Below are 12,357 nucleotides of genomic sequence, written 5' to 3' on the forward strand. Positions count from 1 at the left end.
CAGTGAGTTCACATCAGCTCCTGTTGAGTAAGGGGCACCACGACCCTTCTTCCTGCTTGGCACCCAGATTCTGCTTGGATCCTTCCAGGAAAAAAAACTGTCACTGCCTTCCAAGGAAACTACCCCATGTAGGGTTGCAACGCTCTAACCATTAAAATACTGTTTTGGGGTTAGCCTTAAATTTATTACCTAGCCATCTCCACCCTTGGTGTGGTAACTTGCCCAGAGCCATTCAGGTCTTTGGTGGCCTTTCGTTGTTCCCACTTGCAATTACCTTACAACTGCTGAGCCCAGCTATTAGAGCATTGGCTACACTGTTCCCATCTTCCAAAACAGAAAATACACACGCTCTCTCTCTCTCTCTCTCGCGCGCACACACACACACACACACACACACACACACACACACAGCATCACGTTTGCGGTCTAAAACAAAACACCAAGGGCAATATTAATAAATAGGTAATGTTTTAAAAATCAGAATCTCCAGGCCAGTCCACACATGACTTGACTCAGGGTAGCCCCAGCCACCTGCAGAGTGGGAAGCAGGAGTGGGAAGAGCATGCAGAGTTCCCAGAATTCCTTCTCTCCACAGAGCTCGAAGGTTGGGGGTTGGGGGATGGGGGGAGCTTTCCTTCCTCCAGCTGAAGAAGGCAGATAGACAAGCACCTCTGCCACTGACCCTCAAAATGAGGATCTAGGCAATTTCCTGAGAGCCTGAGGGCCGTGGAAAGTGCTCTGCGCATCTTCCCTACCCTAACCCAGGAGCAGCAGCAGCTGGCATCCTGCCCAGGCCATCTGCACGGTCCAGCTGAGTGGATTCTCTAGTCGTTGCCTGTGGGACCCACCTGACTGACCTTCTGAGCATCACACAGGGAAGACCCCTCCCCCCCAACTCCAGCAGGAGTAGACTTCAGCAGAGAGTGATGGCTGAGGGGGACAGTCTTGGAAGTGACATCTTTCTGGTGGCCACCTTTCAAGCTGGGCCTCCTGCAAGCCCAAGTGATGACTGAAGTCACTGCTCCTGGTCCAGTCAGGGATCAAAGCCCCAGCTTGGAAACTCCTGGATGTTGAAGCTGTATATCTGGGCCTCCTCTTCTGGTGGCTTGGATGTGACACTGGGAGGTCAGTCTGTTACCTAGAGTCACCAGCAGTGACAGACATCTACAGGAACAGAGTGGGTCACTGTGGCCGGCAAAGGTGAACTGATCTCTACCTGGGATTAGCAGCCCTCAGCCAACAAGAGCCAGGCCTGAGAAGAACTATCCCCTGCCTGACCTTGCAGCTGTGAGGCCTCACCTCTGCATCCATCCCAGACCCTTCCCAAGTCTGTCTTGTGTGCAGCCCTACCTCCTGAGCCCTGCTGTGTCTTTGGGGTATGTGTGTGTGTGCCTGTGCAGGCCTCCCAGCTAGTCAGAAGTCACAGACAAGCAAGAATTTCTGACAGGCCCCTGTATGAGCTTCAGCCCTATCCAGGCCTAGTGGCAATGGGAAGGGGTATAACTGAGCCTAGAGGAATAAATCACAGAAAATCCTTGGAAGGGGAGCCCAGGGCTCTGCTGGCTGAGGTATTTCTGGTTAGGGCAGTCCCTGATCTTCCTTTTCTCCCCCAACCCTGCCATGGGAGTAAAGAGTGTCACAGCCCCAAACAGAACAAGAGGGCAAATAATTTAAAAGGAAACCTGTGCTACTTCCTGTCCCCCGTGCTTGAGTTCTCTGAGTCAGGTCACTGGGACCACATGCAGAGTGTAAACATGACCAGAGGGGTGGGTTCATGTCACTGGGGCGGTATCAGGAAGGCTGGTGCCTCCATGTCCTGGTTCCTCCCTGGACTGTCCTTGACCCTCAGAGGTTGGCACAGCTGTTTGGGTCTGGTCCCGAGGTGAGCCCCGTGGGTTGGTGGGAGAATTGCCCTCAAACTCTTTAGGGCTTAGCATCTGAGGGGTGACCGGATGTTGAGTCACTGAGGAGGTCCTGTCCACCACCTCTGATAGCTGCGTGGGCTGGCTTTGCCAATGATCTTCCAGTCTGGTTGGCCCCCTTGTAGACTCCACATCCTTCTGGGTAGCCCTGGGTTCTGGCAAGAGACTCCCAGGAGTGGAGAAGGTGGGTAGTGAGGCCAGGCTGGTATTGGGGCCTGAGGCCTTCTTTATGCAAGATTCACAGCACAGCCGGTGGTAACCAGGGATGGTGCAGTAGCGGTCCAATGCTTCCATCTGGCAGAAGATGGATCTGTCTCCCACACAGGGCTCCACTGTACATACACAAAGGCAGAGGGGTGCCCATCAGGAGGGGACCCCTTTCGTCCTTCTGTCCCGGCTGGAATCACTACATAGCTCATTCCACCCAGGAGGTCAGAACCCTTCCACAGGGAAGAGAAACTAAACCACTCCCCACCCCCAAACACAGTATCAGCATCACTAGAACCTTGGCGATGAGGCCAATTGTCAAACTCCATGCAGGTCTACTGAGCAGAACCTCTACGGTGGAGCAGAACCCTCCAACAACTTCCAGTGTATAGGAAGAGTTATATAGCTCTGTCTGGTCCAACTACATACTCAGTTATGTTGGTCTTCACCCAGGAAGCTCTACCTGGGGAGTCTGGGCTAGGGTCTAAGCATTGAGGTAAGTCTAGATTCAACCAAGCATGAGAACCCTGCTCTAGGAAGAAGATGGAGCCCCTGACTCTCCTAGCTATTCAATTACCCCTGCAGCTAAGGTCCAGCTCTCCTGTAACCAGCAGATCAACATCCAGCCACTTGTTGGGGGTGCAGCTGGGTCATTAAAACCCTCTCACCAAATCTCAATCGACAACACTGAGGTTGAACTGTTCTAAAATGCTTCTGTGATTGGTCCAGGCAAATGTCCTGGATAGCTAGGATCAAGAGCAGGCTCTGGGGCAGAGACAATGGAAGCCAATGGTCACTAGATGGCGCCAAAGCTCCAGAGCCAGAATCAGATCCCCAACTTCTGCTTTGAGGAATTTGCCCATCTTCTGTTTTGAGGAGAAGCCGAGAGGTCAAAGGGTTGCTTGAGGTCACATCCTTTAACTAGAATTGGAGTCTCATCTTTCTGCAAATTATCTTGCTAGACAGTTGCGGGAGAGGGTGGGGCGGGAAGACTCTGTTGACTAGGGAGTGTACCATAGCAGGGTCAGGGCAAGTCTTTATTCACAGAGACCACAGGATGAATTAATTGCTACCCTTGTGATGAGCTCACCACAGCAGCAGAGGACACTGGTTCACTCCCATAGTTCATCCTCTCAGCTACTCTGGGAAAGCAGCTCCTGTCTATGACAGTTCCCCAAAGTGTGGAAGCGGATACGATGAGAAGTCAGAGCTCTGGGGCATGCTTTCTAGATTTATAAAACAGGACACCCTCACAAACAGTGGGACAGTACCTTGTCACCAAACGTGGCAATGTCCCTTCAGCAGAAGAAGCCTATGTGATTTCTTTTTTAGTCTGTATCAGGTTTGGCCGTCACAGGAATAACCCCAGACTTAGGACCAAAGCTCTTGGGACCAAATGGGAATCACAGAGTAGGTCGTGGACTAGATAGAGAGTGACATCATTTGTACTGAGGCCACCCTCATAGGTGGGCACTATGTCTGTTCCACTGCCATGCTCCAAACCCTGGGATGCATAAAAAGTTGGAGAAGGGAAGGGCCCATGGCTATACTTACTTGTTGAGATCCTGTATGTGGGAGTTGGGGGCCTGGATTGGGGTTCCCAGGGTCCTACTTTGGTCACAGGGTCCTGGCCCTCCACCTTCACCGTAGAGTTCTGGCGGTCTCCTGTGAACAGAGACGCAGCTGTAGAATATATGGGTGAGCATCTCTTATTCAGAATGCTTGGGACCAGAAGCCCTCCCACTTTCCCCTGGGATTTGGAATATTTGCATGGACTTAATGAGGGCTCTTGGAGGTGAGACCCAGATCTAATCCTGGGGTGCATTTACTGTTTCTTTTTGCATTTTGTCGTGTATGTACCAGTGTGGGTATGTGTGCCACAGAGCATCTGCAGAGATCAGAGGACAGCTTTGGAGGGGTCAACTCTCTGTTTCCACTGTGTGGGACCTCGGCTTGGCAGCAAGTGCCTTTATCCACTGAGTCGTCTGGATGGCCCCATTGGATTCTTAGGCCCAAAGTGTGCAGGTTGTTTTGTGTAACATTTTAAGTGATTTGGGAAGTGAAATGAGGCTTGTATATAAGGTCTTTCTTCTTCTCTCGGAGGCTGGCTAGCTGGGTAGTGATACTTCCATCACAGCATATCCTCTGCAGTCAGGAATGGAATCTTCCATTCATGGCAGCATGCCAGCCCTCCACAAGTTCTGGATTTGGAAGCATTTGGGATTTTGGATTAAGGATGCCTAACCTGTCTTTAGATTTTTCAAAGGGCCAGGGACCCAGAGGAATGAAGGGGCTGGGCCTCCACATCCCATCTGCTCACCTCCACAGGCAGGCAGGCTGCAGACTTGCACAGTGTCTGGCTTGACCCCCTCGCAGGGCCCGAGGGCACTGGAGCTGTTCCTGCACACCACCTGCCTTTGCTGGATGCCTTCTCCGCAGGTGACAGAGCACTGTATAGGAGCAGGAGAGCCAAGAGCCATAATGACAGGGACAAAGTAGTTAGAAGAGATGTGGGAGTGCAGGAGGGGGAAGAGAGGGGTAGAGGGAGAAGGAACTTGGGCCAAAAGAGTACCAAGAAGTCTGCTATGTCTTTACTCGATCAGACAGACTTGCAAAGCCTATAACCTCACCAGGACCCGCCACTGTCAGGTCCTCCTGAGACAGTGTGAAGAGACTCCCTAGATCATTCCACAATTTGAACTGTGTCTCAGATGAGGACTTCCGGGGGCCCATTTCATCACCTGCCTCCTGTGTTCACAGCCTCCACTCTATGCCCAGTTCTCAACTGTTTTATGCTCCGCTCTGGCAGGCTCCTCTGATCTGACCCTACCACATGACATGACCTGCCCAGGGCTTGCAGAAGCCTGGGTTGTGACACTTGCTGGCACACTAGCCCAGTTTTCACTTCTGTAAACCAGGAGAGCTGGGAGACAGACCCGCAATAAAGTTGGGGCTCCTTTTACCCAACACCATTTTGCAAGCGTATGTCCACGGGGTCCTCTTCCCAGGAGAAGTGTCAATCAAGGACAGAAAGCAAACTGACCTCTGTGTGCAAGGTTATCACATGCCATCCACACACTGTTCTTGCAGTGACACACTCTTGACTGATAAATGGACTGGCCGGCACTGGGGTGGCAGGGTAGGGTCTCTGAGAAAGCCCTATTGCCCCACGTGACTGGGTCACTTTTAGGCACCGCCTACAGGCTCTCAAGCAGGGTCAGAAAGAACTTGTACTGGGGCATGTGAACACTGATCAAGTTACAAGTGTCACAGAACCAAGGGACGCATGACTCATCCTCCTTTGTGCCTGTTGCGTCCCCAGAAACCCTTGCAGGTGCAGCTTATGGTGTGTAACATCTGTTATTGGTCCATTTATCTGCCTTGTTCCCTCACTGGACTGAACACTCCATGAGGGTGAGCAACCTGCCCAGTGACGCTAGGCTCCCAACCTTCCTTGAATAACATCTGGCATCCTTGAATAACATCTGGCATACAGTCGTGGCTGAGTAAATGTTTCTGGAACACCAAGAATGTGTCTTCATTTCCTCCTCTATGACTTGGGGACATGCAGCTTAGAGGAGATGAGAATGGTGGGAGGAGCCTAGCGCAGAACCATCATGCATAGCGCACTTGGGGGCTGCTCTCTTTCTGAGAAATGTCAGCCATCGGTGCACCAGAACCTCCTCAGGCTCCTCCCCGACCCACCCCCGTTTCTAGCCCACGTGTTTCCACCCACTCTATGAGAACCACTCACCTGGGACCAGGCTCCTGTCCGCCACTGGGCTGGGCAGGGCACACGGAGGCATGGCCTCTTGGCCTCTGGCCGGTTACCTAGGCAAGCCTTGGCTGGCACAGCCTTGTGGGTGCCGTTGGAGAGAGGCAGCAGGCACTGCACCCCCCGGGTCTGCAGCCCCAACTTCCCGCAGCTCCGGCTGCAGGCACCCCACTCTTCTGTCACCCACCTGGAGACAGACAGGACAGAGGTAGAGGGAGATGGGACCATGGGGACACTTTCCCTTGGGGCCGCATCCCACCAGAGAAGGCAAGTGCTTTAGAGTGCTACTGCCTGGCTAGTTGACTTCTGGGAGATCACTAGTCTCTCTTGCTGTCTCCTTGGGTAAGGGAAAGGTACCTATTAAAATGCTGACCCCTCAAGTGTCTTTGGGCAAGCTGTTAATGCCACCAAGCCTCAGTTTCCCCACGCTTACATTGGGATTGCTTTAGAACTTTTTAAAGAGTTCAGAGCTACCATCTGCAAGAACTGTAGTGGATGTTAAAACTTAGGGTTGTCCTTAAACCCACCAAAGCCACACTTCTTGTAGATGTCCCCTTGGCTGGGGACAAGAGTGCTACTAAGACTTCTCTCAACAACCACAGGACTCCAGTACCTACAGCTCTATAGTGTGTGTGTGTGTGTGTGTGTGTGTATGCACGCGGTGGGTCCTTTTTGTGGGGAGGGGGTCCTGCAAACTTCTCAGCAAGCAGAGCCAGGCATGAGTTAGGCAGCAGCCTAAGCATCCCAGGGGTAGAGAGAAGGGAGCCCCAACTCCTTGTCTTTTTGCTAACTGGAGTGGGAAGCACATTCTCAAAGTCAACCCTTTTCTTAAAAAAAAAAAAATCTTGTCAGGTTGTGATGGCATATGCCTGTAATCTCAGCACTTGGGGGACTGAAGCAGGAGGATGACTGAGAGGTGGCAGCTGGCCTGGGTTAATGGAGTTTGTTACACACACACACACACACACACACACACACCACGAGAGAGATGGAAGGAGAGAGAAGGAGGAGGGGGAGGAAGAAGAAAAAGAGGAGGAAGAGGAAAAAGAAGAGGAGGAGGAGATGAAGGGAAGTTATGGGGGGCAGTGGAGGAGAAGAAAGAAGTGCCTCTAGCAAGTGCTAAGATCTTAGGACAGGCTCTTACACAGTTAGTCCTGCACACATGCCTCACGGTCACAGTGTAGGAAGTCCTATGAGTGACAGTGGGAAATAACAAAGGGGTCTGAGGAAGCAGACAGAGGGGCTGACACTGTCCTTGCCTGCTCGTGCCCCAGAAGATCACAGTAGACTACTGCTAGCTGTCAATTCCTACTCTGGCCCCAGATCACATGTCCAGCCCTGGAGATCCCCAGCCAGGGGGGACTTCCAGGGACCAAGAATGTGGCAAAGCCCCTTTGCCGTTTCCTACCAAGTAGCTAACCCCACCTTTCTGGGAGTCCCTGAGCAGCGCTGCTCCAGGCTGAGGGGGATCAATCTTGAGTTCTCAAGCCCAGCCCAAACCTCTCCCTTCAGACTCTTGAATAATCCTAAGAATAATTCCTTGGGCTCTGAACAGCCTGCTCCACAGGCTAAGGATTCTTAACCAGGGATTAGACCAGGCTGAAGGCTGGACTCCCAGGGACCAAGTAGAGAAAGAAAAGACAGTAGTTCCTATTCTTGCCCAGAGACATGAGCCCCCTGCTTTGCCAGCAGAAAGCCCAGGCCCTATCTGTGAACTGTTATTAGCTGGGGGACAAACCTGGTGGTGCCATCCTTTCTGGCTGTGTGGGTTGGCAATGCAGAAACCCAACAAGGGTGGCTGGCCATGGAGGGTAGCCACAGTGCCTCTTGTGGGCTGTGGTGTATCCCCGAAAGACCTGGGGCTGCAGGCTTTAGCATGAGGAAGACTAAGATAGTAACTTTAGCTGCTTTTCCTTGTGGGCCAAGGTAGAGAGAGGCAGGGGTCAGATTTTGCTCCCCTGAAAGACTCACGTGGGCTGGGGACATGGGTGCTGGTTGCAACGCCGTCGAATAGGCTTGGGTCTCTTTTTATGGTCACACAGGTGCCGCTGCACCATGTGGTGGTCCCTGCGGCGCCGGCAGCCGTATTTAGTGAACTGGATTCCTGTGAAGGTCAGGCTGTTGTGGGCCAGCTCCAGGCCTCCTGCCCTCAGGGTGACTTTTCAAAGAGCCTGCTTTCTAGAAGGCACTTTCCCTTCATGCCCCAGCCCTCTATCTTGGGCATGTAACATTCTATAGAACTCCCTGTCACCGGTGCAGAAGTGGCTTTGGATAGCTGAACAGACAGCCTGTCCTGCAGCCCCAGCTTCTCCCAATGCCCTGCATGGAATTGCTTGTAGGCTTGGGAGATCTTTAAGGACATACTGAGGCACTTCTTCTAGACTCCTACCAGTCTCTGGTCCATTCTCTCCCAACCCCACCACTCCCCATAAGGAACCACAGGGCCACAATAGCTGATACCTCCTCCACAGGCCTTGCTGCAGGGAGACCAGCTCTTGAGAGCCCATTCATAGGTGTCTGTCTCTTCCAGGAGCACATTGTTGCTCCCGATGAGGGGCAGCAGGTCCTCGTGGATAACATACTTGTAGGCCAGGCTACCTCGAGGTCTACCTTCAGCTGGGGGGAGAACCTGGAGGAGAGACACAAAGGGAGCAACACAAGGCCAGAGATGGAAGTAGGGTCAGCAGGGGGTCCAAGGAAAGCAGCTTGCCAGATGGGGTTTCTAATCATGTTTTGGGGTTTGCAACTAAGATATGATCCATGCTGTGTAATTCACTCTATTAAAATATGTGACTCAGTACCTAGCTGGAGCGGGTGGGACATTCACAAACTCCCACTTCCCAGACTAAGCACCTGCTATGTATGTACCAAGCCCTACAGCAGCCAATACGAGGCCCATGAGACGTATATTCAAAGATGACGCCAAATGGCCGAAGTTTTTGGGTATCCAAAAACTTCAACCTGGCTTCAACCTGGCTGCCAGTAAGCAACCTCTTTAATCTTTCCTTTCCCCACTGCCTCTTCTCCATCCCTCCCCACTTCTTGGGTCTCAAATTGCCCACGTTGGTCTTGAATTTACTATGTAGACCAGGGCGACTTTGAACTTCTGATCACAGGTAGGAACCTCCATGCTTGGTACTGAGGGTAGAGCCAGTGGCTTCACGTACACTTAGCAACCATTCTACCAAGTGAGCTACATCCCTCCCCTCCTCTCTCTTTTCTCCTTCTCCTCGGACTCATGTAGCCCACCTCCCAAGTGGTGTGGGCCCCTGTGCCTGGTTATTTTTACTTCATTTGTTTGTTTGTTTGTTTGTTTGTTTGTTTTTCAAGACAGGGTTTCTCTGTGTAACCCTGGCTGTCCTGGAACTCACTCTGTAAACCAGGCTGGCCTCGAACTCAGAAATCCACCTGCTTCTGCCTCCCAAGTGCTGGGATTAAAGGTGTGCGCCACCACTGCCTGTATTTTTACTTTTTTGAATTTTTCTTTAAATTGTACATATTACTTGGGGCAGGACTGGGGAAGGGACACATGCCTCCGTGTGAGTGTGGAGATCAGAGGACAAGCTTATGGAATGATTCTCTCCCTCTACTATGCCAACTCTGGATATTGAATTCAGGTCATCAGGCTTGGCGTTGGTACTGAATGTCCTGGATCAGAAGCCATATAGATGGTCTTTCTTCCTACTTCTGTACAGTGTCCTTTAATGGACAAATGTTTCCAGTGTTGATGATGTCTCATTTCTTTTGCTGCTTATCTTGTTACTGAAGAATGGATGGTCATGAAAATGCTCCACTTCCTTCTAAGAGTGACAGGCCACCATGCTTACGTTTAGGTCTTGGATCAATTTTAAGTCACTTGTATACGGCATGAGGGAAAAAGGCATGACTTCAGCCTTTTACATGTAGGTATCCTGTTGTCTCAGCATCCTTTGTTGAGACTGCTTGTTCTCCCTTAGACAGCCTTGGCACCCTGAGCAAACATCAGCTGGCCCCAGAGATGGGCGATCCCAAATACAAAGTGAATGTATGTGCCAGATAAAAGTTTTACACCAACACCAGCAGCCTCAGAATTTACCCTCCGGAATGCCACTGAGCAGATGGAATGCCATCAGCTCAGGCTGAGGACATGCTGACAGAACTAGGCCAATCTGCTGAATTACCAATCCCTGCTCCATGAGCCCAGACACAGCATAGGGCAGCAGTGGACCCCAGTGAGGGTAATGGCCCTGCCCCCTCCTCAGAAGCTGACACTGACATGGTCTATTCATGCCAGCTGCCTTAAAGGTCCCAAATCACCTTAGGCCTCACACCTATGGCCATGTCACAATGCTTGTGGATGCTGGGGGGATGCTGTGAGGATGGGGGAGCCAACCCTAGCTTCACAGGGCTCCCCCTCCAGACTTCATTTCCCACCCCCAAGTGAAGGAGCAAAAGCTGACGCAGCTGCCCTCAACACACCTGGGAAAGGCCATTTTAAAATGTACCGACCAAATAGTAGGCACAAGGGACAGGGAAGGCCACTTCAGGCAAGGAGGCTCACCAGGACGGCGATGGCTTCAGGCAAGGGCCCGTTGGTCCTGAGGCTATCCTTGCTGTCCTCTGCTGCATGCTCCCATTCCAGGCCCAGCGCAATGAAGGTTCTGCTAGCGTCTTCCTTGCCCTTGGGGTTGAGGATGAAGCTTCCGGTCACCTGGTTCTTCACCGCTGTCCAGTGGAGAGGGACAGAAATTTCTATTTCTCTCTATAGGGGCTCATGACTCTGACATCCAAGGCCTTTCCAGGAGGCCCCTCCTCATGTTTTCTGTCTCTTATCCCCTTGAGCTCTCCCATCAGGACCACCCAGGAGCCCTCTGCAAACCAGTCCTGCCTCTGGGCCCAGAGGTACACTACTGATCCTGCGCCAGCCCCTCTAATGACTAATGGCCACCCATAGCTATGGCTCAGTTTAACCCCTTTCAGAAAAGCCCCTTTAACTGTCCAGCCTTCAGAGACGCTGCTGTCCCTGAAGGATCTGTAGCAAAGCTCAGGGCACAGGCGGGCGAGCCCCATAGGGAAGTGACTTAGTCCCGTGCAGCCTGTTTGACCTCTGTAACGTGAGACTGATTACTGCAGCCAGCACCCAGAGTTGTTTCTTCAGGTAGATCTTACAATAACCCCCAACACACACACACACACACACACACACACACACGCACACGCACACGCACACGCACACACGCGCACACACATACACTTGCACATATGTACACTCCCAGACAATGAAAGGGAAGGAACTCATGTATGTAACAACCTCAGCGTCCTGTGACATGTACTGGCTATATATATTACTGAGGCTATGTACATGCTGAGAATATATATATATATATATATATATATCTCATAATCAACCCATTATGGTTCCTGTCAGAGAGTGACAGGCAGCTTATTACTGAGGAAGGTGGAGATTGTGCAAGTGCACACTCTATGTCACCAAGGCTGGGGAGAAGCAGCAGCATGGGTCTCTGTCCTGGGGGAGGCCTGGGGTGTCGGAGAAAGAAACCCCGGGAGTCCCTGTCATCTAAGGGAGCAGTCCAAACACACCGATCTCATGCTGCGTGCTCAGCTGAGCCTGGATCCTAAGGGGCATCACGAGCACGGATGGGCTCAGAGGCTTCATTGGGAGGGGTCAGGCACTCAGTCTGGACACACACTGGGCTGCAGCTGGGCCAGATCCCAGTATAGTGACCACAGGTAGGGCAAAGGCAAGCTGGAATGCCACCACCCTGCCCCCACCTCCTGACCACCCAGGTCCTCAGGCATCTCCCAACTCCTGACCACAGAGGCTAAGGCTGAGCTGCCCTTGAGGCCAGGCCAAGGTTCAAATCACCTCACTGACCTTAACCACTTACACAGCTCACAGCAGCTATGGTGGCAGCCACTTGGCAGTCCACCCCACATCCCCAGAGGGGGAAAAAGACAAATGTGACCCTGTAATCCAGCCCTGGGAAGTTAATACCTCTCAATCATCAACTAACTACCTAACTATTCTGTGCCCTCAGTTTCCTCAAATACAAAAACCAGATAACGTCACCTTTATAGGTTGCCATAGTGACTAGACAAGATAATGGATAAAAACTTGGTTCCAGTTTGGTCAGAAACTTGACTTTCATTATTAGGACGGCTGCCCACCCTGGGCTTCTGCAGAGAGCTCATACCCTGGCTGGGATGACACATGTTCTTATGTCCATGCACACATGCATGCACACAATCATATACTCACACACATGGGCACACAGATGTAAGTTATTGCTTGCACTCACACCCACACAGGTTGCACACTGTGGTGGTTTGAATAGGAGTGGCCCCCAATGATTTATGTGTCTGAATGCTTGACCCATAAAAGTGGTACTATTAGGAAATGTGGCCTTGTCGGAGGATACGATGGTTTGTGTATGCTCACCCCAGGGTGTGGCA

At 51.8% G+C, this 12,357-nt stretch overlaps 1 protein-coding gene across 1 annotated transcript in view; it reads right to left on the reverse strand.

Moving 5' to 3' along the window:
- Positions 1-435: 435 nt before the first annotated feature.
- Adamts14 (ADAM metallopeptidase with thrombospondin type 1 motif 14) overlaps positions 436-12,357 on the reverse strand; it is a 78,773-nt gene continuing 66,851 nt past the window's right edge. The window contains exons 16-22 of the mRNA XM_034524503.2: positions 10,445-10,608; positions 8,365-8,533; positions 7,876-8,008; positions 5,884-6,091; positions 4,450-4,579; positions 3,684-3,794; positions 436-2,254 (exon numbers count right to left, since the gene is read on the reverse strand). Of these exons, the coding sequence (XP_034380394.1) occupies positions 1,773-2,254; positions 3,684-3,794; positions 4,450-4,579; positions 5,884-6,091; positions 7,876-8,008; positions 8,365-8,533; positions 10,445-10,608 (1,397 nt within the window). The 3' untranslated portion in view covers positions 436-1,772. The remainder of the gene's footprint in view (positions 2,255-3,683; positions 3,795-4,449; positions 4,580-5,883; positions 6,092-7,875; positions 8,009-8,364; positions 8,534-10,444; positions 10,609-12,357) is intronic.

Source organism: Arvicanthis niloticus, chromosome 20 (assembly GCF_011762505.2).
Source record: "Arvicanthis niloticus isolate mArvNil1 chromosome 20, mArvNil1.pat.X, whole genome shotgun sequence".
In the NCBI taxonomy this organism is placed as follows: domain Eukaryota; kingdom Metazoa; phylum Chordata; class Mammalia; order Rodentia; family Muridae; genus Arvicanthis; species Arvicanthis niloticus.